The 27,878-nt window shown below is 44.9% G+C and overlaps 1 protein-coding gene across 8 annotated transcripts in view; it reads left to right on the top strand.

Annotated features, from left to right (window-relative positions):
• MRTFB (myocardin related transcription factor B) overlaps positions 1-27,878 on the top strand; it is a 190,895-nt gene that overhangs the window by 142,842 nt on the left and 20,175 nt on the right. For 4 of the 8 annotated variants that reach the window (XM_047838243.1, XM_047838244.1, XM_047838246.1 and 1 more), the window contains 7 exons: positions 10,191-10,328; positions 13,043-13,290; positions 18,453-18,585; positions 19,532-20,572; positions 22,243-22,386; positions 24,954-25,112; positions 25,436-25,573. In XM_047838243.1, coding sequence (XP_047694199.1) covers positions 10,191-10,328; positions 13,043-13,290; positions 18,453-18,585; positions 19,532-20,572; positions 22,243-22,386; positions 24,954-25,112; positions 25,436-25,573 — 2,001 coding nt within the window. The remainder of the gene's footprint in view (positions 1-10,190; positions 10,329-13,042; positions 13,291-18,452; positions 18,586-19,531; positions 20,573-22,242; positions 22,387-24,953; positions 25,113-25,435; positions 25,574-27,878) is intronic. The other 4 variants (XM_047838245.1, XM_047838247.1, XM_047838249.1 and 1 more) reach the window with 3 other exon arrangements.

Below are 27,878 nucleotides of genomic sequence, written 5' to 3'. Positions count from 1 at the left end.
TACTCTGTGTGTCCACTCATCGGCAGTCATTGACTTCCATCTCTGACTATTGTGAATAACGGCCCTAGGTACATGAGTTTGGAAATATCTCTTTGAGACCCTGCTTTCAGTTCCTTGGGGCATATACCCAAAAGTGGGATTGATGGACCACATGGTAATTCTATGTTTAGTTTATTAAGGAACCTCCCTGCCGTTCTCCTTAGCGGTTGTACCGTTTCACATTCCCGCATGCGCGGGTTTCAGTTTCTCCACGTCCTCACCAACACTTAATCGTTTATGCTCTTTTGATAGTAGCCATTCTAGTGTTATGAAGTGGTATCTCACTGTGGTTTTGATTTGCCTTTCTCTAATGAGTACTGCTGTTAAGCATCTTTTCATATGTTTGTTGGCCATTTGTATGTCATCTTTGGAGATATGTCTGAGTCCTTTGTCCATTTTTAATCAGATTATTTGTTTTTCTGCTATTATAGGAGTTTTTTGTATATTAACCCCGTACCAGATATATGATTAGCAACTATTTCTCCCATTCTTTGTGTTGGTCCTCACCTTTTACTGATAGTGTCCTTTGATGCACAGAAGGTTTTCTTTTTTTAACGTTTATTTATTTTTGAGAGAGAGAGCACGAACAGGGGAGGGGCAGAGACAGGGAGACACAGAATCCAAAGCAGGTTCCAGGCTCTGAGCTGTCCGCACAGAGCCCAACGCGGGGCTCAAACTCAGGGACCGCGAGATCATGACCTGAGCCAAAGTCGGACACCCAACCGACTGAGCCACCCGGGCGCCCCCTCCATAGTTTTTTATGCATACGTTGTTGGACACTTGTCTGATTATTTCTTTGGATAGTTACCAGGTTTTGAAATGGATTTGGACCTTTTTAGGTAAAAGGTGGGCATTTCAACTGCCTTCCAAGAAGGTAATACGGTTCCCACAGTCATTGTGTCTTTACCACAGGTAGGTAATGTCTTCACTGTAAACCTCGCACACTGTTTGGAGAGTTCAGTGTTGTAACTGGCTTCTTGATTTGGGTTAGATTGAACTTCTTTGTTCGACAAATATTTACTGAGCACGTATTATGTGTCAGATTGTTTTGGGAACTGAAAATCTAGTGCATGCAAAGGAATCTAACAAATAGTTTTTAATAATTGCATTGGAAATTCCCATTTCTTACTTTCCAATGGGTGTTCGTGTTTCATTTGGTTATGTAAGAAGTCTTATGCTGCACATAAGTTAGTTGTTCATCTCCTTATAGTCTTTTTTTGCCTTACTGAAATTTTAACGCTATTTAGTTATCTTTAAGCCAGAGCTATTGAACTACTTAATGGAACTGGTTAAGTTCAGTAGAAAATGTTCTTGTTAAAGCCAAGTATCATAGCATTTTTGAGTTGGGAAGGAATTTAGCAATTACCTGCCTTAACCCTTACACCAGGGGAGGCGTGGGTTCAGAGGGGTATGGAAATTTGGTGATTAAAAATGTTTGCATATTTTCTTTCAGCATTTCTTCTCATTCCTGAATGTCTGTTTGTTAGGGACTAGGTCTTCCCGCAAGATTTTTCTTACTGACCTTATCACCATGATCTGAAATACATTCATGCGTTTGCATATTGTGTCGACGCCTCCAACTAAACTGTGAGCCCTTGAGGAGAGGGACTTTGACTCTCAGAGAGGGACGAGAGCTACTTTAGTGTGTGTGTGTGTGTGTGTGTGTGTGTGTGCGTGTCTGTCTGTCTGTCTGTCTGTCTGTGTCTGTGTGTGTGTGATGTGTCTGTGCGTCTGCAACGTCCAGCACTGGGCCTGGTACAGAAGAAGCGCTCAATGAATGTTGAACTGAATTCAGCACAAGCGCTGACTGATGCCAGGCTTGTAGAAGCAGTCAGTGTTTGTGTTCTTCCGTTTGAGAGCAGAGCCTCTCTGGCTTGGATTCATGCGAGGTAGTGCAGGCAGCTGGGTTCAGATTGTCCTATCAGAGTTTCAGGGCGAGAGCCACTGGCCTCTCTGCTTGGCTAGAACCTGGTCTGGAAGGAGGTGGGGTCAGCAACCAGACCCACGGCCTGAGGTCTGAGCAGGCAGACAGGGAGACCAAGGGAGCCCAGCCCCTACTGTATTCTCACATATTTGCTGCGCCCTGGGTTTGAGCTTTAAAAATAGGGCTAAAAAGAATGTCAGGTATGCAAGTCAATACTATTAAAAAACAGTTCTACTTACCCATCTTGGTTGTTTGTTCTCAGCTTAGGTCAGGATATCAGACAGCTATCAGAGTGGGCTTGGCTTTAGTGACATGGAATTTTTGTCCTGTCAGCCATCTGCCTGGTGATGGCCTCATGACAGCCCCCCTGTGTTGTAGGAGATTAGCGTTTTCCCATCTCTGCACTGCTTGTATTAAGTCTTCTGCTTTGCTCTTGAAACTTGGTCTCCAGCTAAGTTTCTAAGTGAGAACCTTTTACCAGAGAGAGTCCTGCCCCGTGGGCTGACATTCCTGAATTCCTTGAAGGAAAAAAGGAATAGCAGTGTTTCCTGAAGAATCAGTCTGGTCAGTTTATTGCCAGTGCAATACACATGAAGCCCTGGGGTCATCGGGAACTTAAACACTGGCTTTTAGAACACTGATGTTGCTGCAGCCCCAGCTCTGCCTGCTACGTGCAGACCCTTAACAGTCTGCTTTTTATCTGTCGGCTCGGCCTGCGCCGGAAGCCCCACTTCAGAGAGGGGTATGCTGCATAGACATCCAAGTAGAAGAACCTAGAACCTCAGGCTGGCCTGCCGCACGTTTACCTGTCACATAATTTCTGCACCACAAACCTTGAGACCTTCTTACGTGGCATGTCCTTCATAAAATTCCCTTGTAGTAAGTGTGTTAGTATTTATAAGGAAAGAATCTGACAAAGATTCTCATTATTATATCACACCTCGATTCATTCGATTAAAGAAGCATCTCCCTGTTAACTGTGCTCTACTGATGTTGAAGCAAAATAATCCTTGAGGAGGATTCTAAGTATGTTGTAGGTTTGGGGGGTTTGTTTTTCAATCAACTGCACAGGCAACTTTGTGATGCCTATAACGTCTTCGGGATTTTTGTGTCATCTAGAAATGATAATTAGGGTCTGTTTTGGCACATTTTGTACTTTAATTTTTTTCACTGTTCTCTAGTGTTGGTTTATGAATTTGTCCAGGCATCTCACTTCATATATATATAAAATATGTTTGTTTCCCTAAACATGATTACTTTCGCATCCGTAGCTCAAGGGAAAAGTACCTGAAAACACTGCTTCTCATTAGACATCGAGTTTCCAAAGGGCTGGGATGTCCCCTCATTCTATCTTGGTGACGTCATCCTGAACATGCAGGGTCCAGCACACGGCAAGTGCTTATTGCTTGAATGAATGAAAAACTTGGGAGATTATCTCTGTAATTTCTTTTTTCCTGCTTTAGAATTATCACTGTACTTCCCCAGAGTCAGTCTCCTCCCTGTTACGGAAACCGTATAAAGACAGGACAACAAAACAACATAGACAGGTTATAACTTGGGTGTCTTAGTTTTCAGTCTTTAAAATGGAAACTCAGGGCAGGAGTTCGGATGGCGAGTTTTGTTACTATAGACCAGTGGTCCTCAGGTTGCCTGGAGTGAAAGACTAGTATGTGTTTTTTACATAGCTTGTTTTCCAGATCATTGTGGGCCAGTCTTCTTGCACAACACAGTGAAAGTAGTAGGGCAGCACCAGATTTCTGTGGGACTTTCCGTACTTGTAGGAGGCAGGTAACAAAAGTCCATAGACCCCACTTAGAGTAACTGTCATAGATTTCGCTTTCTTCTTGTTTGCCGGAACCAGGGTTTTTTTTATATGTTAATTAGTCATCACTTCGCACTACACATTTAATCACATGATTAAAACACATTTTTCTAATTTTCCTATTCAATTGTTTTTTTATTTGGCCTAATACAAATCTCAGGGCCAGTGTAGGGAATTTCTTTCTAGTTCTTTAAAAGTTATATTTACAGATAATTACTTTAGAGAAAATTAGGCTTAAGATTGTTTTATGGCTTGCTTAACTCCAAAATGTGTTACAACATGTTGTCTCCTGACTTCTTTCTCAAAACACACGGAGAGATACCAGAGGATTGAGTCCTACAGGAAAATATTCAGATAAAAGATAGATTCCTTACAAAACAAAAATAATAAAACACATAATATCCAGCATATCCTTCCTTCAAAATGTACATTCCACCAAAAAAAATTCTTCTTTGAAATATGTAATTCTGTGTGGTCTGTAAGAGACTAGCACTGCCCTTCCTTGGATGATTCTCTTTTCTTTTCAATTCCGATCAAAGTACAGATGGAAAGGAACTTGCCACAACATTAATGGAGCAGACATCACACATTGGTGGAGCTCAATTTATTTTATGCCTAAGAAATTTTTGAACAATGGAAAGCTGTAGAAAATTAAGAACAGCTAGTTACATGTGAGCACCAGGAGCTGTTACACTGGTGCCTTTAATCTGAAGACCTTTACTCCCTCAGCGATTTCTTAAGCCATTTAATTAATCGTTTATTATAAGCACCTGACATTTTCCAAGTCTGTGCTTCGGGGACAACTCCTGTGCTGAATTGGAAGTAGGGCTGAGAAGGAACCTCGTGGGTCGGATCCTCTGTGTACTTTCATGAAGACGGGATTAGAGGAGCTTGGTACGTTTTTTCCCATTGTATCAAGCAACTTTTAGCTAGACGACCTTTCCCACATAATATAGACACCTTAGCTTTAAGCTCACAAAATGAGCAAGGTCATGTACACATACATTAAATAATTACAACAGGACTAACTTTTATTACAAATGCTTGTCAATAAAGGCCTAAATTAGGGCATCAAAGATATTGGTGGTAATTTCTATTGTTACCCTTCCAATCTCATTGTGTGTAACTTACATGTCGAGAGGACTTAGATTTGGAGCTGGTTTCCAGCATTAACTGTGAAGTTGTGTACCAACCCAGCTCCTAACTCTGTTCTCCTGTGACCAATAGGAAAGTATACTTTCTACAGAATAGGCCTTTCCTCTGTATTCATAAATCAGTTAGGGTTTATCAAATATAATTGAGATGAGGATGAAAAAGAATGGCCAGCATTTGCTGGGCACTTATTTGGGCCAGGCGCTGAGCTACTTACATTACACGTATTACAGGTGTCATTAAGAGAGCATCTCTCTGACCTGCACAGGATTTAAAGTAATAACTTTGTTCTCATTATGCCATCAGTTTGAGATTCTTCTTAAGACCCTTTTCTAGCACATCGTTCCGCATCACCCTGTTATAACTCATAATGACAGCTGTTCTTTGTGTTACTTAAGAAATACAGGGGCACCTGGGTGGCTCAGTCGGTTGAGCGTCCGACTTCAGCTCAGGTCATGATCTCGTGCTTTGTGAGTTTGAGCCCCGCGTTGGGCTCTGTGCTGACAGCTCGGAGCCTGGAGCCTGCTTCGGATTCTGTGTCTCCCTCTTTCTCTGCCCTTCCCCTGTTCACACTCTGTGTCTCTCTCAAAAATAAACACTAAAAAAAATAAAATGTGCAAAGGACCAGAATAGGGATTTCTCTAAAGATGATCAACAAATGGTGAATAAACACATGAAAAGATGCTCAACATCACCAATCACTAGAGAAATGCAAATCAAAACCACCATGAGGTATCACCTCACACCACTAGAATGGCTGCTATCCAAACAAGATAAATTAACAGGCGTCGGTAAGGATGTGGAGAAATTGGAATCCCTGTGCCCTCTGGATGGGATTGTGAAATGGTACAGTCACCACAGAAACCAGGTGCCCCTAAATGGTAACTTATATGTATTTTACCACAATCTTTTTAAAATTTTTTTTTTCAACATTTATTTATTTTTTTTGGGACAGAGAGAGACAGAACATGAATGGGGGAGGGGCAGAGAGAGAGGGAGACACAGAATCGGAAACAGGCTCCAGGCTCTGAGCTATCAGCCCAGAGCCTGACGCGGGGCTCGAACTCCCGGACCGCGAGATCGTGACCTGGCTGAAGTCGGACGCTTAACCGACTGCGCCACCCAGGCGCCCCTACCACAATCTTTTTAAATAATAGATTTTTTAAATGAGGGATACATGCAGATCCTCTTTACTAACCAGGTCAAATGTACCAACCAAATGTTCACTAGATATTGTGCCAAAATATTAATGTTCAGCTCCTTGTTCTAAAAATAAAAGGCCTAGGGGCACCCGGGTGGCTCAGTCAGTTAAGCGTCCGACTCTTAATTTTGGCTCATGTCATGATCTCACTGTAAGCGTCCGACTCTTAATTTTGGCTCATGTCATGATCTCACTGTAAGCGTCCGACTCTTAATTTTGGCTCATGTCATGATCTCACTGTTCATGAGATCGAGCCCCAAGTCGGGCTCTGTGCTGACAGCACAGAACCGCTTGGGATTCTCTCTGCCCTTCCCGGCTCATGCTCTCTCTTTCTCTCAAAAAAAATAAATAAAAACCTAAAAAATGAAATATCTTAACTTGTAACTGTGTATTACATAAAGTGGTCAGTGCTAAGTGATATATTTTAGCAAAACTAGAATTTACATTAAATATCCATCTATTAAATATACAAAGCATGTGTTTTTGATTTGTATTCAGCCCATTCATTGACTAGCGTTTGTTTTATTTGTCTGGGGATCAGAGTATGGAAACAATATTTAAAGAATAATTGCATTTTGAATTTCTTATTTGCATATTCCCATCTTAATTAAGATCTCTGCTGTATCCTAAATTAAAAACACATGTATTTTAGACTTAAAATCTCCAGTCCAAAAAAACTTTGTTTTTAAATATCTAGTTTCTGCCCCTCTGGATCGCATAAAGAAATCTAATAAAAAGGAACTTGCCAGAGAACAGTGATTGGTCCTTGACAAGTGTATCATTTTTTCAGAAGGAACCAGTGCAGACACCTGATACATTATAAAATTTTAATCAGCTTAAACATTTACCTTGACTTATTTTTTTCTTTGGTAGCAGAACTTACCCTTAGCAATTTCTAAGAAGAGAAAAGTCAGTCTTGAAGATTCAAAGACTGAATCTTTTCGGTTTTGTTTAAAGCCTAAGTATCCCTCATTAGACAACAGTGTTTTCCTGACATTGTCTGTCACGGTGTCGTGATGACAGTTGAAGAATTGGCGGTCATGAGACCTGTAGCTTGGGAACAGCACTCAGATCGAATAAAACAGAGCAAAGCTTGCAGCTCTTTTGTTTCCTTGGAGAAAAGATTCCAAATCATTTGAGATTAAATTTTGAAAGTACAAAAGGTGACCTGAGGTGCCAGTGGAAATTTAAACATTTGAAGTATTCTTTTAAGATTTTAACATACTGCTTACTTTATGATGGGGTAAAGTAAGTGTGGTGTCCTTTATGGCTTGAATATTGTTTTCATCTTTTTTGGAATACTGTCGTTTCAGAAGTACTGATACCTCGATTTTGGGGGAACTCTAGTCACTAGGATCCTAACGTCTAGCTAGGATGTAAGGTTATTTAAGGGGTCATTTGTAAGGCACATAACAAAGATTGGCAAATGTAAAGAAGAGTTTAGACGTTTCTCCCATTTTAACCAGAATTTATCATCAGATAAGGTAATGTGAATAATCACCGTATCTCAGTTGGGTCATTCTTGTGCTAATGCTGGGGTGGGGGGTGGGGGGGCCTCTGGTTTTCTGGGTAGCAGAGTCACACTGAAAAGAGCTAGTAAGATGAGAGTATCTGTAATCAAGGCTGAAGTCAGTTAGACAAGGTCTTAGAAATACAGGAGAAACATTTTCATAAATATTATAATTGATAGCACATTATGCTACTGGATTATTTTCCAGATTATTAACACTGACAGCTGTCAAATGCATCACTGTAATCGCATTAGTCATTGGGGGGCTGGAGGGGTAAAATAGCTTGCCAGGTTAGTAGAATTTATGTGCAAGGAACAAAACACACACACACCCATATGAATATACACACCTTTGTATATACAATTTTTAAATATACTATATATATACATATATACATATATACATATACATATATATTATACACACACATACACACACAAATATGTGATTCTACTTCATATGCCAATTATTTAACAGCCAAGGAATGTTTTTCCCTATGGGAAAATTGACCCAGAGATAAATATCCTCACTTCCAAAAAATGTGCAAAGTGAGAGGAAAACAAATAATTTAAAACCATATCCTTAAAGCAGTGACTTAGCTGGCCATCAGCTTCCCTTCATGTCAGAGGTTCGTTAAGGAAGCAGCTGTCTCAGGGCCATTTGGGGGCAGAAGTCAGCCTGGGGTACAGGTGTCGAGACTCCTGGAGAAGTTCGTTTCTTTCACTTCTCTTTGAATGAAATCAAGTGCAGTGTTCTCCCCTTACCCACAGAGGATGCATTCCCAGAGCCAGGGGGTGTCTGAAACCACTGATAGCACAGAACCCTGTATACCCTGGTTTTTTCCTATATGTACATACCAATGTAAAGTTTAATTTATAAAGGAGGCACAGTAAGAGGTTAACGACTGTAAAAATAGGACAGTTATAAGTGTAATAAAAGTTATGTGAATGTGGGCTTCCACTCTCAAAATATCTCATGATTGTACACTCCCTTCTTCTTCTGATGATGTGAGATGATAAAAATGCCTCCATGAGGAGATGAAGTGAGGTGAATGACAAAGGCCTGCAATGTAGCGTTAAGCTGTCATTGACCTTGTGACCCTATGTCAGAGGCGGATCGTCTCCTTCAGGACCAGTTGCCCATGGGTCACTGAAACTGCAGAAAGATAAACCGTGGGTAAGGGGGTTACCGTATAGCCATCTTTCAAAAGTCACGTCTTTTTATTGTCAACCCTCACCGTTAGTAATAATTATTTACAAGTGGAAATCAGTGGCGAAAGGAAAACCATGCTTAGGGAGAGAGCCGTCATGGGCACGCACAGTTCATTGCACACTCACACACATCCTCACGGTCTCAGCCGGCCTTGAGAGTGTGACCCAGCCTGAGTAAAGCCACAAGGAATTTCCATTCACCCATTAAACAAATATTTATTGAATAACTAGTATGTGCCAAGCTTCATATTTCTTGCTGCTGAATAGCCTCTGAGTTCTCAGGTCATTTATTTTAAGGAAGGAAAATACAGTCTGCTATTCTTAAACCCAAGTACATCAGCAAAAGAACTGATTTTGATTCTTGTAATGAATTTGAGAGTTGTGGGCAGGGCAGCAGAGTGATAAAGGAAGAGATTCTTTTTTCTTAAATTAAGGCTGATAATAGTTAAGTCCATGTAGTAATTGCTGTGCAACATTTAACTGATTTGTGAGAATAGTAATTAATATCTCTTCCTAGTAAGTGAATACTTAAAATCTACTTAAAGTAGAGTGTCAGCAGAAATAGGCTCTTAGGCTGTTGATAAAAGCTATGAAAGCCTTTGGTAGCTTCCTCTGTTAGGATACGACACCACACCCAGGTTTGGTGGTTACTTGTTTGACCTCGGTAATAAATTAGCTTCTTGCTTTGGGTATGAGAGTGCCCTCAGTCAAACAAGGCCGTCTTAGAATAATACGTTGTTCAGATGCCCAACTGTTGTGGGAAATGGGGGAAATGGTTAAAGAGAGTGCTAGTCGGGCTCGGACCCTGGGACGTAAGCTGTAAAGCACATGTGTGTGGAGGGGCCTCCAGGGAGTGGCAGCTTGCTTACTGAATGCTGCCAGGCCGTGGATCTGGGGTATGCTGGAGGGGACTGATCGGGCCCGTAAGGGAAAGTAAATCAGCCGGCATTACTATGATCTATACAGCAAGAAAACTTCACAAGTATCACGTACCATTCTGATCATTTCTGCAAGAGTCTTGGACTTCGCTTCTGCCAAAAAAAGGGCGGTTCTGACCGTATTTCTGAGAAAACACTACTAGGGTGTAGTCAATCGAATTACCTTATTTAGCTTTTGCTTTTCATTGCCATTGGGGCAAAGACTAAATACTTGGGTCCGTTGACGTAAAGCCTGTTACTCTGCCATCTGGGTCTCAGACACAATAGTATATTTTTCTTTTGTTTCTTTCCTAGGGGACATTCAGAAAATGAGGTCATTCCCTTTATAATTCTGGTTTTTCTAATTTTATGCCATCGAGTTCACACGCTTGTTCTCTTTCCGCCTTTTCCAGCAGTTTACTTCAGTGTCCCCAGCAGTTCCTGAATTCTTGAAAACTCCTGCTCCGGATCAGCCCCCGACCAGGTCCCCCGCTCCTGTCCTCCCCACAAACACCGTGTCCTCAGCAAAGCCTGGCCCGTCGCTGGTGAAGGTGGGTTCCCGGCACACGCCAGTGTGAGGTTGGTTTACTCGCTGCGCGTCTGTGGCCCATGCGGGGAACACAAAGGCACGTTTCTGCACCTCCTAGCCTGCCTTTCAGCCTGAATGAAGCCTTGAAGACAAAACCCACGGGCAGACTTGCTAGGTCAGGCCTTAATATTGGAAATCACTGGGGCGCCTGGGTGGCTCAGTCAGTTAAGCGTTCGACTTCGGCTCAGGTCACGATCTCACGGTCCGTGAGTTCGAGCCCCGCGTCGAGCTCTGTGCTGACTGCTCAGAGCCTGGAGCCTGTTTCATATTCTGTCTCCCTCTCTCTCTGACCCTCCCCCGTTCATGCTCTGTCTCTCTCTGTCTCAAAAATAAATAAATGTTAAAAAAAAAATTGAAAAAAAAAATATTGGAAACCACCACCTTCAGCAGATGCCCTGTTGTTCTGTAGTCACCAAAGAACTGCACAAAATTTGGTCTCTAGAAAACTCCCAGAGCCACGCGGAAAGGCTTGAGGGTACATTTTGTCGGCGGTTCCCAATCCTGCTTCCATCCAGGCTGCTGACATGAAAGACACACTGGGAGGAGAGTAGGATAGAGAGTAGGATACAGCACTGGGGAGTCACGCCCCTCACGAACAGACGTCTTGAATGGCAACGTAATTTTGGAGTTTATACACAAGGTCAAGCTCACTGGTACTCCAGATGTATCACATGACAGGTCAGAGGCTTCAGACAGGCGGCTGCGTTTTTTGCTTTAGCAGATTTGGCCCGCTGAAGCTCGTTTTGTTCTTCCGAGAAGCTGCACATTGGTGGCACTGTTCCCTAAGTTTTACTTGGTGAAACAATTCAGTTAGAATAGGCCCCAAGGAAGATTAAAAATTTTAATATATAGTAGGCTTAAAAAATTTTTTTTAAGTCCATTTAGAGCTGCTAAATAAAGGGGGGGATAAACAGAGGAATAGTCTAAACAGTTCCGATACAGCTTTTGCCAAAAGCAGCAGAACCCTGATCTCAAACTTTTAGAACTAAAAAAGGACATCAGAGAGCTAGCTGACCCTCTCTGCACCTACCAGATGAGGAAGTGAGGCCCGAAGAAGTCACAAGGCCAGGAACGACCCAGGCCCCCTGAAGCGTTGGGGAGCCTTCTTTCTGCCTCCGGGTGAACACAGGGCTGCGCTCTCCCAGGGGAGGTACCTGGGGCGGATTCCTCACTTCTTCCGGCTACCATCTGGCACTCTCCTGGTCCTCAGCCCTCCTGCAGAGAAGGCTCTGTTTCTATTCCAGCCTCTTTGTCAGGGTGGCCCAGCGTTTGTGGCTTCAGGGCACAGATCAGTGCATTTCAGCATCTTCCATCACTTCTTCTTGGAGCCCGAAATTCCAGAGTGTGGCAAGCGGCAGCTGAGCTAATGCCCGCTCGCACCCCTCTGCCCACGTCCGCAAACATGTACCACTGATGGCACAAAGACTGTTTGAATGCCAGTGCGTCTTTCCCTGTGGATCCTAAGAGGTCTCTGCCTCTCCTCTCCTCTGAATTTCTCCTCTTCACTAGTGAGTGCCTCTTTAAGGAGGGCTTTGATTCTGGGGCAAAAGGCATCCTTTAAGAATGTGACATTCAGAGGCTGGGTAGGGGATCCTAGGACTCTGCTAGTAGAGGAGAAGACAGGTACGTACTGGGAAAAAGACCACAGTTCTTTGGGTTTTTGTGAGGAAAGCTGTTTCCCGCCCTCCCTTCCTGAGAGAATGTGCCAGTGAAGAAATAAGAGCAGATTTTGTCTGAGGAACAGTGGTTCTTACGTGCCTGCCCCCCTCCCTTACCAACAGGTGCCTTCCTGATTGGCTGAGTCACTTGTATCATTACATAACAATTAGAGTCCAGCCTCCTTAACTCACACCCCGTTCATTGTTACAATCACTTGGAAACGACCAGAAGTAAAATCTGTTGTCGATAACACAATAAGCAGATGACAGTGAATTGATGAATATTGTGAGACTGCAGTATTTTTTGTGTGTGTTTGTGTTTTCCTTAGAAACACACAACTTTATAGTCTGCTTTGTTCCATTAGAAGCACTCTTCTGTTTTTACATAGTCTCTAAAGAATATATTTTTAATGACTGCAAGACAGGACACAGGGGGAAGCATACCTAATCCTTTCCCATTTGTATATTTGGCGTACAGCCTCTTTTTCACTAGGAGACAATAGATACAAGTGTGTCTAAACAAGAAACCCAAAGTAACTTTGTTTAACTTGAATAGATAATGTTCAGTGGAGTGTATCCTTGCCCTACTGTAAGAAAACAAGGAACAGGAAAAAGTAAGTTCTTAGGAGCCAGATTTTTTTTTTTAAGTTTATTTATTTTGAGAGAGAAGGTGTGAGCAAGGGAGAGGCAGAGAGTCCCAAACAGGCCCCGCGCTGTCCGCTCAGCGTCTGACGCGGGGCTCGAACCCACAAACCGTGAGATCATGACCTGGGGCGAAATCAAGAGTCGGAAGCTCAACCGGCTGAGCCCCAGGCGCCGGATTGCTCGGCCCAGGGAGGTAGACCCACGCTTCCGTAGCTCTGGCAGCGTATTCGGCGGACTGCTTTCCGAAGCAGCTACGCCAGTTTCTGAGGCACCTGGCTCTTTGACGTCACCGTCAGAGCATTCAGGCGCACGGTAGAACAGGCCGCGTGTGATGGCGCCTCTTAAAATGCTCCTGTCTCTCTCTTGACAACAGCAAAGCCATCCCAAGAACCCTAACGACAAACACCGGGGCAAGAAGTGCAAAGATCCCAAGCCGCGGGTGAAGAAGCTCAAGTACCACCAGTACATCCCGCCCGACCAGAAGGGGGAGAAGAGCGAGCCCCAGATGGACTCCAACTACGCCCGCCTGCTCCAGCAGCAGCAGCTGTTCCTGCAGCTCCAGATCCTGAGCCAGCAGCAGCAGCACTACAACTACCAGACCATCCTGCCCGCGCCGCTCAAGTACGGGGCCGGGGGCGGCGCGGGCCACGTCCCTGGTTCCTAGGGGGTGGATGTCGTGGGGCGCTTGCGCTCAGCGATCGGTCTCACTGCCTGGTCCTCGAAGCCCGTCCCGCGGCGTCTTGCCCTCGTGCCAGTGAGTCCAGGGTTTGTCCTCCGAGATAGGTTCCGAACCTTGACCTTTCACGGTAGCGGTGCCTCGTCACAATTACTCGCCCAGGAGAGATCTGCCTGTTGTTTGCCACGTAGTATTAGGCGCCGCGAGAAAAGCGTAAGGAGCGAGAGTCTTGTTGTAAACAGCTTAAAAAGGGCGGGGTGCGGGGGGATGAGTGTAGAAGCCGGAGTGGTCAAGGAAAGCTTTATGAGAGCAGGCAGGATACCTCTGTGAGAAAGAGCCCGAAACTTGGGCTGGGCCCTTTCACGCAAAGGAGAGTGACCCCCCCGTGCGAGAACAGAGGAAGGAGCGGGCCATGCCTGTTGATGGGATGACGGGGAGAATAGCCTGAATAAGGAACGGGATGAAAAGTAGAAGACAAAACTGAGTAGAGCCGCTGTCCAGAGGAATCTGAAGCCGGGCAGCCTTGAATCTTGACGTGGTAGGTGATTCAGAGGGCTGTAGTGGTGACGCCACAGTGCACGGAAGGACAGTGAGATGCTGGTCACGGAGGGGAGTCTGGCAGCAGGCAAGACAGACATTTCACAATAAAGGAGATGTGAGAAGATGAGGGCATTGATCAGGGGAAGGAAAGAACAGATGAGAGATGTTTCCAAGACAGTTAAAGGTCTTGGTGACCAACAACTGTGGAGAAGGAACATGTTTCCAAAGTCTGAGCCCAGTTGAGAGAGACAGAAGGAAGTGACTTCTGACAGCTTCTGAGACTGAATCCACAGCAAGACATCCATAGTGAACTTTAATTATGTACAGAAGGAAATTTCTAGATCTCCATCCTCAGTATGCATTTTCCAGGAAACATGGGTAAAAATGAAAATACCTCGTCTCTCATTTCCCTCAGTTATCAGGAGAAAGGGACATTTACATTGGCCTCACAAGACAAACTGTACAAAAAGGTGCAAAGTTTATTCGAGTTGAAAGTTTTTCTCAGTGAGCAGGCCACTCAATTCATGATCCGTGTGGTGTGTGGAAATTCGACTCGGATATTCTCCGCATACGCTGAGCATTCCACCACAGGGAGCCCTGTTTCCTAGGAGCAGACAAGGAGTGAGATCCGCTAAAAAGCTCCTCTGTTAAGAACCGTCTCCTCATATGCTAGTGATTATCACTGCACTTTTTTCTTTTACGATCCTGATATCTCGAGGAAGATTAGACCTATTAGTCACTTGGACCTTACTGTGAAGTACGTAAATCTAAAACATCAGGGCACAGAGATGAAGAAAGAAAGAATTTTTGTAGCATGTTATTATTTTAAGAGCAAGCAGGCCTGAGTGAGATGTTGACATTGGAAGGGAACCAGGGAAGACCAAAGAGGATTGGAAGCGCCTCAGACGCAGACCACCGCCGCTTTGCAGCTCCGTCCAGGCCCGAGGGAGGCGTCCTCCCCTGCCGCCTCCCTCCTCTGGCATTGGGCAGCAGGGACACGAGCGGTGACTGGCTCCCCTGTGCGCGCTCCTTACGATGCACCCAGCAGTGTGCTCGACGTTGACATCCCTGTGCCCCCCACCGTAACTCCAGGAAGAGGTGACGTTACTGACCGCACTCCGGGTGAGGAAACCCGGACAACTGAAAATCCCATAAAAGGATTTTTGTAGTATCTATGAAACAGTCTTTTCTGTAATGAAAGAAATGGACTGTGTGGGGCCAGTTTATAGATGGGAAGAGTACATCTGAGGGGCTGAGTATCTGGTCTCTAATGTTTCTTTGTCTTTCCACTAAGGCTGCCGGTCCCCTATCCTCCACAAACACCCCCACCACCATAGCAGCCACGCCACCCAGCCCCGGAGAGCATCACACACAAAGATCCGGGGACACAGAGGGGGAAAGGTCACTTACTTTTGTGTATTATTGCACCACGCAAAGACTGAACGTCACTTGTGTTTAATTTCCGGGTCCTGACAGTGGAGGTGTTGTTTTCTAAAACAGTGTTTCTTATCACCAAAATTCCAGTACAGGAAGCTGAATGCAGAAGTCTGTAGCTCCACAGCAGTGAGATTTGACCTGATAACACAGCCCCTGGTACCTTGGGAGATGGGGCTGTAGCCACACACTGACGGGGGCTCCTGGAGGGTCCTTTCAGGTGTCTGGACTTCAGGTTTCTCATCCACACAGACATCACATTTGTCAGGGTCCCCCCACAGCATGTTTTCTGTCTTTGTGGATCTGGACAAAAAAATGTAGGTCCAACTTACTCTCGTTATTTCGAAAGTTGAAGCAAGCACTGAACTGTTAATCGTAGTAACAAGTAAAGCATTATAGAATCTCAACCAAACGCACCAATAGAATAATTTATTGTTCACAAGGGAGCAGAAATTGGTTCGGGGGAGTGCTGCACTTGTGATTGAAGAGAGCACAGACACATATACGGTACGTAGGTGATTACACAGTACATCCCTGAGCGTATTAAGATTTCACTGGGAGGTCGATTAGGGAAAAAAAATTCATAGAAAGTCTCCTTGTGGAGACAGTAATGAAAATAAGTAAGGTTGAGAAGTTCTGATTTACATAAAATGTTTTCATAATTCTAATAGAAGATTTTAAAACTGGATTTTTAGAAAGGAAATAAATGATACATAAAATATTTGTCATTCCACCCAAATTTCAAGAAACTTCGTTGCAAACACTTAAAGTATTTAACTTCCATAAAATTTAGGCAGGTTTTCAAAGACCCCAGATGAATGTCAAGAGTTAGCTGTTCACAGGGCCAGAAATGGCTTCAAACACAATCTTCCAAAAACCCACTGGACAAAGCTCATCTAAGCAGGGACCTCTCCCCATAAGCAACATCAGGTCCCTGTTTCAGAACATGGAAGTCAGAGTCTCCATGCTTCAGCACCAAGACTCATATAAGAATAAAGCGTGAGGCTCTAATGGAATTGGCTGTACAGTGTCAACCACCCAGGGGAGGAAATGTCATTGTTGCCAAGAGTATCCTAGGGGGAAGAAGCTAGATGGGGACCTGATTCTGCTGGGAAGATGAGTACAGAAATAAAACACATTTTTTAAATCACCTTTTTAAATGAAGTGTTAAGTGATAGAGAAGTCCATAAATCATAACTGAAAATCAATGCTAAGTAAACACACCTCCATAACCACCACCTAAATCCAGAAATAGAATATCAGTACCCCAAAAAGCCCCCTGGCATCCCCCCTCAGTGACTACCTGACTTCTCTCCCACTGATTAGTTTTGCCTTTTTTTTGAACATTATATAAATGCAGTCTTACGGTATACATACGCACGTGAGTTCTTCTGCTCAACATTGTGTTCGTGAGATGCATCTTTACTGGTGCAGATAGAAGTAGTTAATTTTTATTCCTGTCTAGTATTTTATCATTTATCCACCCATCATCCTCTTGGTGGACAGTTGGGTTGTTTCCGGTTGGGACTGGTATGAATAATGCCATACTAAGCATTCTGACCTGTGTGTTTTGGTTCATGTATGTAGATTTTTGTCAGGTGTCCCTCAAGGAATGGAATTGGGTCAGAGGATAGGCACAGGTTTGTCATTAGTAGATAACATAAAACACTTCTGCGAAGTGGTTGTACCAGTTCACACTTCTCCCAGCCGTGATTGAGCGCTCTCGATGTTCCGAGTGCTTCGTATTGGCGTCTTATTTGTTATGGCAGCAGTTCTGCTGGATGTGCAGTGCTGTTTTGTTGTGCCTTTTTCCATTTTCCTCGTGTCTGATGAGGTGTTAAGCCCTTGTTCACACGTTCAAGGACCGTTGGGATAGATTTTCTTGTGATATGCTTGTTCAGGATTTTCCCATTGCGTTTTGTCTTTTTCTTACTGATTTGTGAGACTTTTTTTGTATATTCTAGATATGATGCCTTGTCAGAAATACGTATTAGAGGGGCACCTGGGTGGCTCAGTCGGTTGAGTGTCCAAGTTCGGCCCAGGTCATGATCTTGCGGTTTGTGGTTTGAGCCCCACATCAGGCTCTGTGCTAACAGCTCAGAGCCTGGAGCCTGCTTCAGATTCTGTGTCTCCTTCTCTTTCTGCTCCTTCCCCGCTCACACTCTGTCTCTCCCAAAAGTAAATAAATACTGAAAAGTTAAATAAAATAAAAAAAGAAATATGTATTACAAGTACCTTCTCCTATGATTTGACTTTTCACTCTTAAAGCTGTCTCCCTTAGTGTGTTTTGTGTCCTGTTTAAGAAATCTTTCCCTACCCAAAGGCCATGAAGACATTATCCTAAGTTTTCTTTTCTTTCTTTTTTTTTTTTTTTTTGAGAGAAAAAGAGCACAAGTCAGGGAGAGGCAGAGAGAGAGGGAGAGAGCGAGCCAGTGCAGAGCCTGACGCATGGCTCAAACCCACAAACCACCAGATCACAACCTGAGCTGAAGTCAGACATTCGACCAACCGAGCCACCCGGGCACCCTGAAATATTACCCTAAGTTTTCTAAAAGTTTACTGCTTTCATAATTCACGTTTAGGTTTCTGAGATGGTGTGAGGTGTAGGGGTCAGTTAAGGGCCTTATTTTTATCTGTGTGAATATCCAGGGTGGCCCAGCACCATTTATTGTAAGGACCACCCTCTTGCTAGTGCACTTCAGTGCCACCTTGGCGATAACTCACGAGGCTCTATATGTGAGGGTCTGTTTCTGGATTCTCTGTTCTCTTCCATTTGTTGTTCTGCCCTTGTACCAGCACCACACCATCTTAATAACTGGCTTTATAATGAGTTTTGATAAGTGGTATGGCTCTTCCAGCTTTGCTTTCCTTCAGTGATGCCATGGCCATTCTTGGTCCTTTGTGTTTCCATATATAGCTCAGAATCACCTTCAGAATTTCTACCAAGCAAGCAAGCAAAACTTGCAGGGGGGGGGGGGTCTCATTTGATTGATATCTTTATACTATTGAGTCTTCCAATCCACAACCATGATGATTTTCTCTTCACACATTAACAGTCAAGTCGTTATACAGAAGCAGGATCAAATTCAGACATGATTTTATTATCAAGTCTAATTTTCTTTTCCTTTTGAAGGCCACTCAATGACAAAAATAACAACAGTGGGAATTCAGCTCTGAACAGCACCACGCCTAATACACCAAGACAGAATCCATCTGCTTCCTTGAGAAAGCCGGGGCCCCTGCCTTCTAGCCTGGATGACTTAAAGGTAATACTTCAAAGTAGAGTTTATTCACCCGTAATTACCACAAAAACAGAAATGATTGGCCACATTTGTCTGAGGTGTAGGTAAGTTTTCAATAGACCTTCAGCTTTACCAACAGGAAGATAACCTTTTCAGGGGTACTGTCTGTTTACGTCCATTAAGTTTCTTTGAAGACGATCAGTAATAACTCTGATTTGTTGAGCATAGACCATGTGTGGGCACCAGAACACTTGTGACCGCAGAGGGAGATTTTCTTCTTCCCTGCTCCTTGCTGAGTTGGGAGAAGTAGGAAAATGTTAACAGTCAAGAATCTCCTCTCCGAGGCCAGACTGCATAGGCTTCCTCCCTCAGCTCAGCTTCTGGTTATCCATGGTAGGTCAGACATAACGGTCTGCCTTTCACTGCCCCAATCTCCTCATCTGTGCACTAGGAATAATAATAATAACACCCACACCTCATGTGAAGATTCATTGTAAGAATAGGGGCATCTGAGTGGCTCAGTCACTTAAGCGTTCAGCTCCGGATCTCCCCTCAGGTCTTGATCTTAGGGTCGTGAGTTCGAGCCCCGAGTTGGGCTCTGCGCTGGGCATGGAGTCTGCTTTAAAAAAAAGAAAAGAAAAGAAGAGAAAAGACAAAGTATAAAGCACTTCCATCAGTGTGTGACACGTGGTAATTACTCAATGAATGTGACTGTCCTCGTCACGATTTCTGATTGTAAATCCTCAGACAGAACAGGAATTACCCTCTAAAAGCCCTTGCTTTACCTCCCGCCTTCCCAGTGCCACAGGTCCGTAGCTGTGTGTGCGTCGGGAAGAGAAACCGTCCCCTTTGCCCATACATGGTAACGTGGAGCTGACAGGTGGTAGGCACCTTTTGCGTCTGGGCGTCCTGTAGATCTGTCGGGAGTTGCGGTACCGAGAGAAGAGACGTGATTTGTTTGTACTTGCAGGTGTCGGAACTGAAGACGGAGCTGAAGTTACGGGGTCTTCCGGTGTCGGGCACCAAACCGGACCTCATCGAACGCCTGAAGCCCTACCAGGAAGTGAACAGCAGCGCTGTTGCTGCCGGCGGCGTCCTGGCGGTGCCAGCGTCTGCCATCGTCGCCAGCAACCCAGAAGTCACCGTGGCACTGCCGGTGACAACGCTGCACAACTCCGTGACGAGCTCGGGCCCCTCTTTCAAGGCAGAGTTGCCGCCTGCCGGAAGCAGCAACGTCACCCACGCCGAGAGCGTCAGCTCCCCCCTGCCCATCTCGCCTTCCCCCTCCGAGCAGTCCAGTCTCGGGACCGAGGACACAAGCATGGCAGACACGTTCACCGAGATCATGACCATGATGTCTCCCGCGCAGTTCCTGTGCTCGTCGCCGCTGAGAGTGACGGGCAGCGAGGACAGCCCGAGTCCCGCCAGCAGCACGCTGTCGAGTCTGGAACTGGACGCGGCCGAGAAGGACCGCAAGCTGCAGGAGAAAGAGAAGCAGATCGAGGAGCTAAAGAGGAAACTGGAACAGGAGCAGAAGCTCGTGGAAGTTCTGAAAATGCAGCTTGAGGTTGAAAAGCGAGGGCAGCGGCAGCAGCAGCCGCTGGAACCCCAGCCCGGCGCCGCGGCCAGCTCGGCCGGCAAGTTAGATCCGAAGCATGGCGGTGTGGGCTCCCCCGTCAAGGACGAGACCGCGCTGCCCGACTGCTCCAGCCCCAGGCGGCCTGGCCCGCTGGCCAGCCATCCTGTGGGCCAGCCCGTCTCGGCGGGCAGCCAGACCCTGGTTGCCAAAAAGGCCGTAGTGATCAAGCAGGAGGTCCCCGTGGCCCAGGCCGAGCAGCAGAGCGTCGTCCCGCAGTTTTACGTGAGTTCCCAGGGACAGCCGCCGCCTGCCGTTGTCGCTCAGCCTCAGGCTTTACTGACCACACAAACCGCTCAGCTGCTGCTGCCGCTGTCCATCCAGGGCTCCAATGTCACCTCAGTGCAACTCCCAGTAGGCAGCCTCAGACTCCAGGTGTGAAGTGTGTCTTCTAACTCCTTTGCCTTACAGCCTGCATGGAACGGAAACTTGCCTTATGGCGAGCGCCCCAGCCTTCTCATACATGCACCCCAACCGGGCCTCAGAGGTGCAGAAAATGTGTGCGTGGGGGCGGGGGCCTGGAATTTAATTCAGAAATGTTAATAGCTAGCATTGTCTCCACATAGTTAAAACAAGCAAGCGGTGCTTTCCTGCTTTTGATCGCTTTTATCTTTAGTGAACACGGTATCGTTAGCGAACGTGCAGACATTTTGAGATACCGGTTACAGTATCGTGAGAATAGCTGGTGTCGCTGAGTGCTTTTTGTGTGCAAGGCACAGGATCACGTACTTTATTTTCTTATTTATTTAAGTCATCTCTATACCCAGCATGGGGCTCCAACTCACGGCCCCGAGATCAAGAGTCACATGCTCCTCCGTGTATTTTAAATGGCTCACTCCCTTCAGCTCTCCCTTCCCCCCAGAAGATCTAAGTGATGGCACCCATTTTGAGGTAGAGAAACTGAGGCCTTGAAACGTTGGGTAAGTTGCTCTAGGACAGAGCCGGGTTTTCTAACTGCCCGGCCTTTACTTTTACGCCCACTCGTGTGTTCTGCCTCCTACACGCGATTCTCGAAAGACACCATTGAAGTCAAGATGCCTAAGGCATGTGGGGCATCTGAGGAAAATGTGACCACAAACTTAGGAGTGAAGGTGTTGAGGGAGTTGATAAAACACTGGTAAGCATGAAACCTCCTTTTATGCCTCCTCCATAACCTGTGTATTGACCTTGTTTTTATGCAGTGCATTTGGTAGGTTTTCACACAGTGGGTGGGCGACAGGTGAACAGAAACCACCTGGGACAGTGCTCCTCAGCTTTGACCACCCCCCCCCCACCCACATACTCTTCATGGCAGAGACCAGTGGGTTGTGCCCCTGAGGTTAGGAAGCATGACCCAGAGGCCCTTGGCATGTGCAAGCATTCTGATTCTCCTGTTTGACCTTTAGACTGTCTGTGAAATTCAAAGTCTACTCTGTGACACAGCTTTTCTAAACATGTATTTTTCCATCCAAATCTTCACTAGAGTTGACATTCTCCATTCTGGGCCCGTGTGTGCCCCAGCACATAGCTGACTGTCTCCAGAGGGAGCACATACTGTTTGGGCAGTTAGGCCTCAGATTTTCTTGCTGCTGTTAAAATTATTGTCACACCTGGCCTGTTGTGTGTAGAGCCACTATAGGTTTTTATTTCAGTTTTCCATTTTCTCAAAATTTCCCAGTGAAAATCTTAGCCACTTAAGAAATAATAAGAGTGTGAAAAAAACTGGTCTGGTGTTAGGTCTCTGGTTTAGAATTAAGGTTCAAACTGTGTTGTCGATGAAGTGTGTATCTATCTGTAAGTATTTTATCACTTCATTTCAGATATGTTTCCCACATGATCGCATGTTGCACATGTAAACTCTTTTTTTTTTTCTTTCAGTTTATGTATGTATTTTTTTAAGTAACCTCTACGCCCAAACTCAACCCAAACTTTGCGGCTCCCACTCACAACCCTGAGATCCAGAGTCCCATGCTCTTCTGACCAAACCATCCAGGTGCCCCCACACCTACACTCTTGATTTTGAGTTTGATTTTGATAATTAAATCAATATTTTGTTTGCTTCCTAGACTCCACCACAAGCAGGAATCCAGACTCAGACTCAGCCGCAGACAGCAGCCACCACCCTGTCCTCAGGCTTAGCCCAGACCGTACCTCAGAAGCAAGAAGCTTTCACGCCACATGTGCTCAATCAGCCTCAGCAAGTTAGAAAGGTTGGTGAATGCTAATGAGTGACTGGCCGTCGCCAATGGTGACTGTCATCTGCTCAGCCATTCTGCAAGTGTCCTTATAGCGGTCTCTTCCGTGGGAAGTACCTGTTTGTTCTTTTGTATCACGCACCTCCCACTGGATGGGCCTCAGGCCACCTGCCATCCGGCTGCAGATTTGCAGTTATTAGGGAAAAAGGGTTCTTTTTTACTGAAAGACCGGTCATCTTAACAGTTAAAGCCCTTTTCCAAGTAAAAGTTTCAAAAGTTTGTTTTTAATCCTCATGTAGGATTTTTTGAGTTTTAAAATAAATTTCTTTTCAAATTAATCATCTTGTGGGGGAGGGGGAAGTGCTGTTCCCTGGGAAGAAATATTTGAAGTCGAAAAAGATACTTTTTCAGTGTCTACCTTGAATAAGATCTTTATATATTTAAGAGTTTGCCATCTTGCGGGCTAAGAGCCAGAGGGCCCAGGTGTGCGGATTCTGGTTCCCCACTTCCTACAGGTTTGGCCTTATGCAAAATTCACTTACTTCCTCTGAGTGTCATTTTCCTCATCTTTCAGATGACCGTGTTGGTCTAGGACTCAGTAACCCCTCCATGTGTTCCTACCAAAAAATTGTGATGTTGAATAGCCCAGAAGTTACAAAAATTCCCTCTTACCCAGCAGGTGGAGCTGTGTGCACATCTCCTTGACAGAAAACTCTTAAGGCCTCAAAAATAGGTCTTATTATTTTTAACCTTGAGAATTATTAGTCCCAGAATGTTAATCTTCAACATAAAAGAACTTGGATAATTAGGTGTACCTGTAGACATGCCCCAAGGTAGTGTGAACCGTCTGGGCTAAGACCACTTGAGCAGCAAACAGAAATTGACGCCTGAGGTCATCAGTAGTCACATTATCATGTGCTCTCTTCTGGAATCTCCTCTGGGAAATGCAGTGAGTTACAGCAGCATATTACTGACTTTGGGCTCACAATAACATTCTAGGGTGGTGATCGCCTCAGTGAACGTTCCAATGTTAAGACAGTTTTCTTTAAGAGAAGAGAGAGAAAAACAGGATATAGCCAGGAGAAATAAGGGTTTATTCACTAAGTCTCAATACTAGAATTAGGGATCATTAATTCCAGCTTTTTCAAAGAGGAGTATGCTTCCAGAACTCCTCGCCCAGAGCAGCTGTACCTTTTGAAGGGGTGTACACACACACACACACACACACACACACACACACATATACTTGCCCACTTAAGAAATACGTATGTATGTTTACAATAGAAACGCAGAGGTAAGTTTTTCTCTTTCAGAATACTAGTGGTATAAAGTACATAAAATATTTTTAGGAGTAAATCAGCTCTGTGAAATACAATCACAAAATCACACAATGACCATACATTTGTAAAAGGCCATAAGACCTTTGGCTCATGATGGGGGCTAAACAGACACTTGTTAGTTCCACAGGAGGGAGTCCTCACCGCTCCCTGACAGAGCGGAGGCCAGCTTCTCAGAAGGGGGCAGATTTTAAATGGGGCCCTGCAAAGATTTGGAGACACTTTCAACAAACTGCAAACCTGAGTGTGGCCGCAGCCTGTGTGGCCTTTCTGGTCGGACAGAAATGGGGCCGGGTGGAAGCTTTTTGTGCCAGCCAGAGAGGAGGGTTTTACCATAAGGACAGAGGAGCCAGGGACTGTGGGGGCTCCATCAGGTGTGTGCTGAGGCTGTAACTGTAGCAGAGGGTCGACAGGAGGGAGGCACAGTGAAGAGGATGCCACGGTACTCCCGTGATCAGGAGCAAGGACGTGGATTAGGACAGCGGAGGACAGAGGCCTGATTCAGGAGGCATTCATAAGGCGTGTGAGCACTGAAGGGAGACAGCAGAGGAGACTGATGGCTCCGTTTACCAAAGTTTTAAAAATAAATGAAGGGAAAACCAAGAATTACTTTTCCTCCGAGGCTGGTGGTGGTGGAAGGAAAGGGGAAAGTTTCGTTTGGAATATATTACATTTGAGATGTCCTGAATTTATGTTTGTAAATAAAGGTTATAAATGTGGCTTTGGCACTTGGAAGCAAGGGTGGAAAAGAGGTGGGTTTGGGGATTATTAGCTTAATCGTGGACATGAAAGCTGTGAAAGTAGATGAGACCACCCTGGTGAGGAATATGAGAAATTCAGCTATCGCCTAAGACAGAAATCATACTGAGCAAGCGCTGATTTCCCAGAAGGTACAGTCCACACCGCCATCAAAGACAGGCCACTGAGTAAAGGGACCACGGATGCTGGAGAATCGGGGTCGGCAGACCACGGCCTGAGGGCCACCTCCAGCACCCCACCTGTTTCTGTAGATAAAGTTATTGGAAGCCAGCCCCACCCACTGATTTATGCGTTGTCCAAACTGCTTCTGGGCCAGAGTGGCAGAGGTGAACAGTTCCAACAGACACCCCGTGGCCTGCAGACCCTAAACTGCACACGTGGTGGCTCCTTACAGGGCAAGTCTGCCGAGCCTCGTCCTAAAACATGGTTTTCTTCGGTAGGAAGAGCCAAAGAACAGATTGAATGGAAAATATTTGTCCGTTACAGGTTTTCACGAACTCGGCATCAAATTCAGTTCTTCCGTATGAGAGACCACCTGCTCCAGCAGTCCAGCAGCCCTTTGTGAACAAGACCTCCACCAGTGTTCTTCAGTCCAGAAGCGCACCACTTGCCTCCCTGCAGAATGGACCTACCGCTTCCAACAAGGTAGTGCTGTGCGGACGGGGCAGCAGTAACAGTGATTGCTCATGGGGCCCTAAAGCATTGCAGAACCCAGTGCTTCGGGCGTGAAGGGACTGAGTATCAATATTAATGGGACAAAATAGCCAAAGACCGTGGTGACGGTTGTTAAGGGGCAGCTTGGCTGTTACCGCGGAACAGATGACCCTTCCCTCACAGGATGGTGCCCCGGTGCCATCGGCCACACAGGCTGGAGGTGAGAAGGCTCCTGAGTTCAGGAGCGCCGTGACTCGGCCGCCCTCTGAGCTCACTGCCCAGACCTGACATGTGCCCTCCTCTTTTTGCCTCAGCCTAGTTCGCCCCCTCCACCCCAGCAGTGCGTCGTCCAGCACTCCCTGTTTGGGAGCCCGGTCCCCAAGACAAAAGACCCTCCCCGCTACGAGGAGGCCATCAAGCAGACACGTGGTGCCCCGTCCTCCCTTCCAGAGGTAAGTAAGCGAGACCAGCGGCCACGGTCTGTGGGCTTGTATCTGGGGTGTCGTCCTCACACTGAATCCCTTGTTTAAAACGCGCTTGCCGCTGTACGAACACAAATTTCAGAGCCAAGAACCTCATTTGCATTTGAAATGCTATTTTTTTTTAATTGAAGTATACTTGACATACAATATTATAGTGGCTTCAGGTGTTCGACAGTCATTTGACACTCTTATACGTTATGAAATGTTCCCCAGGTAAGTGCAGTTACCATCTGTCACCATATAGTGTTATTACGAGATCACAGACTGTGTCCCCTGTGCTATACTGTACATCCCTGTGACTTGTTCTGTACCTGGAGATTCGTACTGTTAATAACCTCCACTTACTGTACCCATCCCCCCGCCCCATCTCCCCTCTGGCAGCCACCGGTGTGTTTGGATTTATGAGTGTTTCTGTTTTGTTTGTTCATTTATTCTGTTCTTTAGATTCCATAGAGAAGTGAAATCATTTGGTATCTGCTTTTCTCTGTCCAACTTCTTTCACTTCACATAAACCCCTCGTAGTCCATCCCTACTGTCACAAATAGGAAAAATACTTTCTGTAGTTTGTTTTTAATGTTTATTTTTGAGAGACAGAGAGAGACTGAGCATGAGCAGGGGAGAGGCCAAGAGAGAGAGAGAAAGACAGAATCGGAAGCAGGCTCCTGGCTCTGAGCTGTCAGCACAGAGCCCGATGTGGGGCTTGAACTCACAAGCTATGAGATCATCGCCTGAACCAAAGTTGGACACTTAACAGACTGAGCCACCCAGGCGCCCCAGAAAAATACTCTTTTTTTATAGCTGAGTAATAATCCTCTGTGTGTGTGTGTGTCACATCTTCTTTACCCAGTCATCTATCCGTGGACACTTAGGTTGCTTCCATATTTGGCTAGTGTAAGTCATGCTGCAATAAACATAAGGGTACAGATATCTTTTCAAATTAACGGTTTTTGCTTTCTTTGGAAAAATACCCAGAAGTGGAATTGCTGCATCATAGGGTAGTTCTATTTTTTAATTTTTTGAGGAATCTCCATACTGTTTTTCACAGTGGCTGCACCAGTTTGCATTCCCACCAGTAGTGAAAGAGGGTCCCCTTTTCTCCACATTCTTCCCAACACTTGTTACTTCTTGTCTTTTTGAGAGTGGCCATCCTGAACTGGTGTAAGTTGTTATCTCGTGGTTTTGATGTACATTTCCCTGATGACTCTTTTCTATGTTGGCCATCTGGATGTCTTCTTTGGAAAAATGTGTATTCTGCTATTTGGGGGTGGAGGGATGGAATGTTCTGTATATATCTATTAAGTCTGTCTGGTCTGATGCATCATTCAGAGCCACAATTTCCTTACTGATTTTCTGCCTGGATGATCTATTCATTGATGTTAGTGAGGTGTTAAAATTCCCTACTATTATTGTATTACTGACAATTTTCCCCCTTTAGCCCATTAATATTTACTGTATCTGCAAAATATAGGGGCTCTTGTGTTGGGTGCATGGGTATTTACAGTTGTTATGTCCTCTTTTTGGATTGATCGCCTTAACGTTATGCGGTGCCCTTCTTTGTCTCATTACAGCCTTTACTTTAAAGTCTGTTTTTGTCTGTTGTAAATTTTTAAATATTTGCTACCTTGGCTTTTTTGCTTCCATTTGTATGGAATATCTTCTCCTATCCCTTCACTTTAAGTCTGTATATGTCTTTAGGTCTGAAGTGAGTCTCTTATAGGCAGCACATAGATAGCTCTTGGGTTTTTTTGTATCCATTAGGTAACCCTGTGTCTTTTGACTGGACCATTTAGTCTGTTTATATTTAAAATGAAAGGTATGTACTTACTGGTGTTTTTTGTTTTCTGGTTGTTTTCAGAGTTCCTCTCATAGCTCTTCTCTTGATTTCTTTGTGATTAGATGACTTTGATATTGTGCTTGGATTCCTTTCTCTGTATTTGTTGTGTGTCTTTTACAGGTTTTTTGATTTGTGGTTACCTTGAGGTTCATAAATAACATCCTAGGTATATAGTATTCTAAGTTGGCAGTTTGCTTAAGTCCAACACATTCTGAAAGTACTACATTTTTATTCCCCCTTTTATGTATATAATGTCATAGTTTATATTTTTTTAATTTTGTGAATCCCTTAAGTAGTTATTGTAGATACAGTTGATTTTACTTCTTTGTCTTTCAACCCTCATACTAGTTTTATAAGTGAATGATCTACTATCTTTAACTGTTTTGCCAGTGAAACTTCTTCCTTTCATAATTTTCTTACTTCTAGTTAAGGCCTTTTCTT

This window comes from Prionailurus viverrinus, chromosome E3, assembly GCF_022837055.1.
Source record: "Prionailurus viverrinus isolate Anna chromosome E3, UM_Priviv_1.0, whole genome shotgun sequence".
NCBI lineage: Eukaryota > Metazoa > Chordata > Mammalia > Carnivora > Felidae > Prionailurus > Prionailurus viverrinus.
Note: the sequence above shows the minus strand (reverse complement) of the source record. Positions and strands in the feature narration are given on the sequence as shown.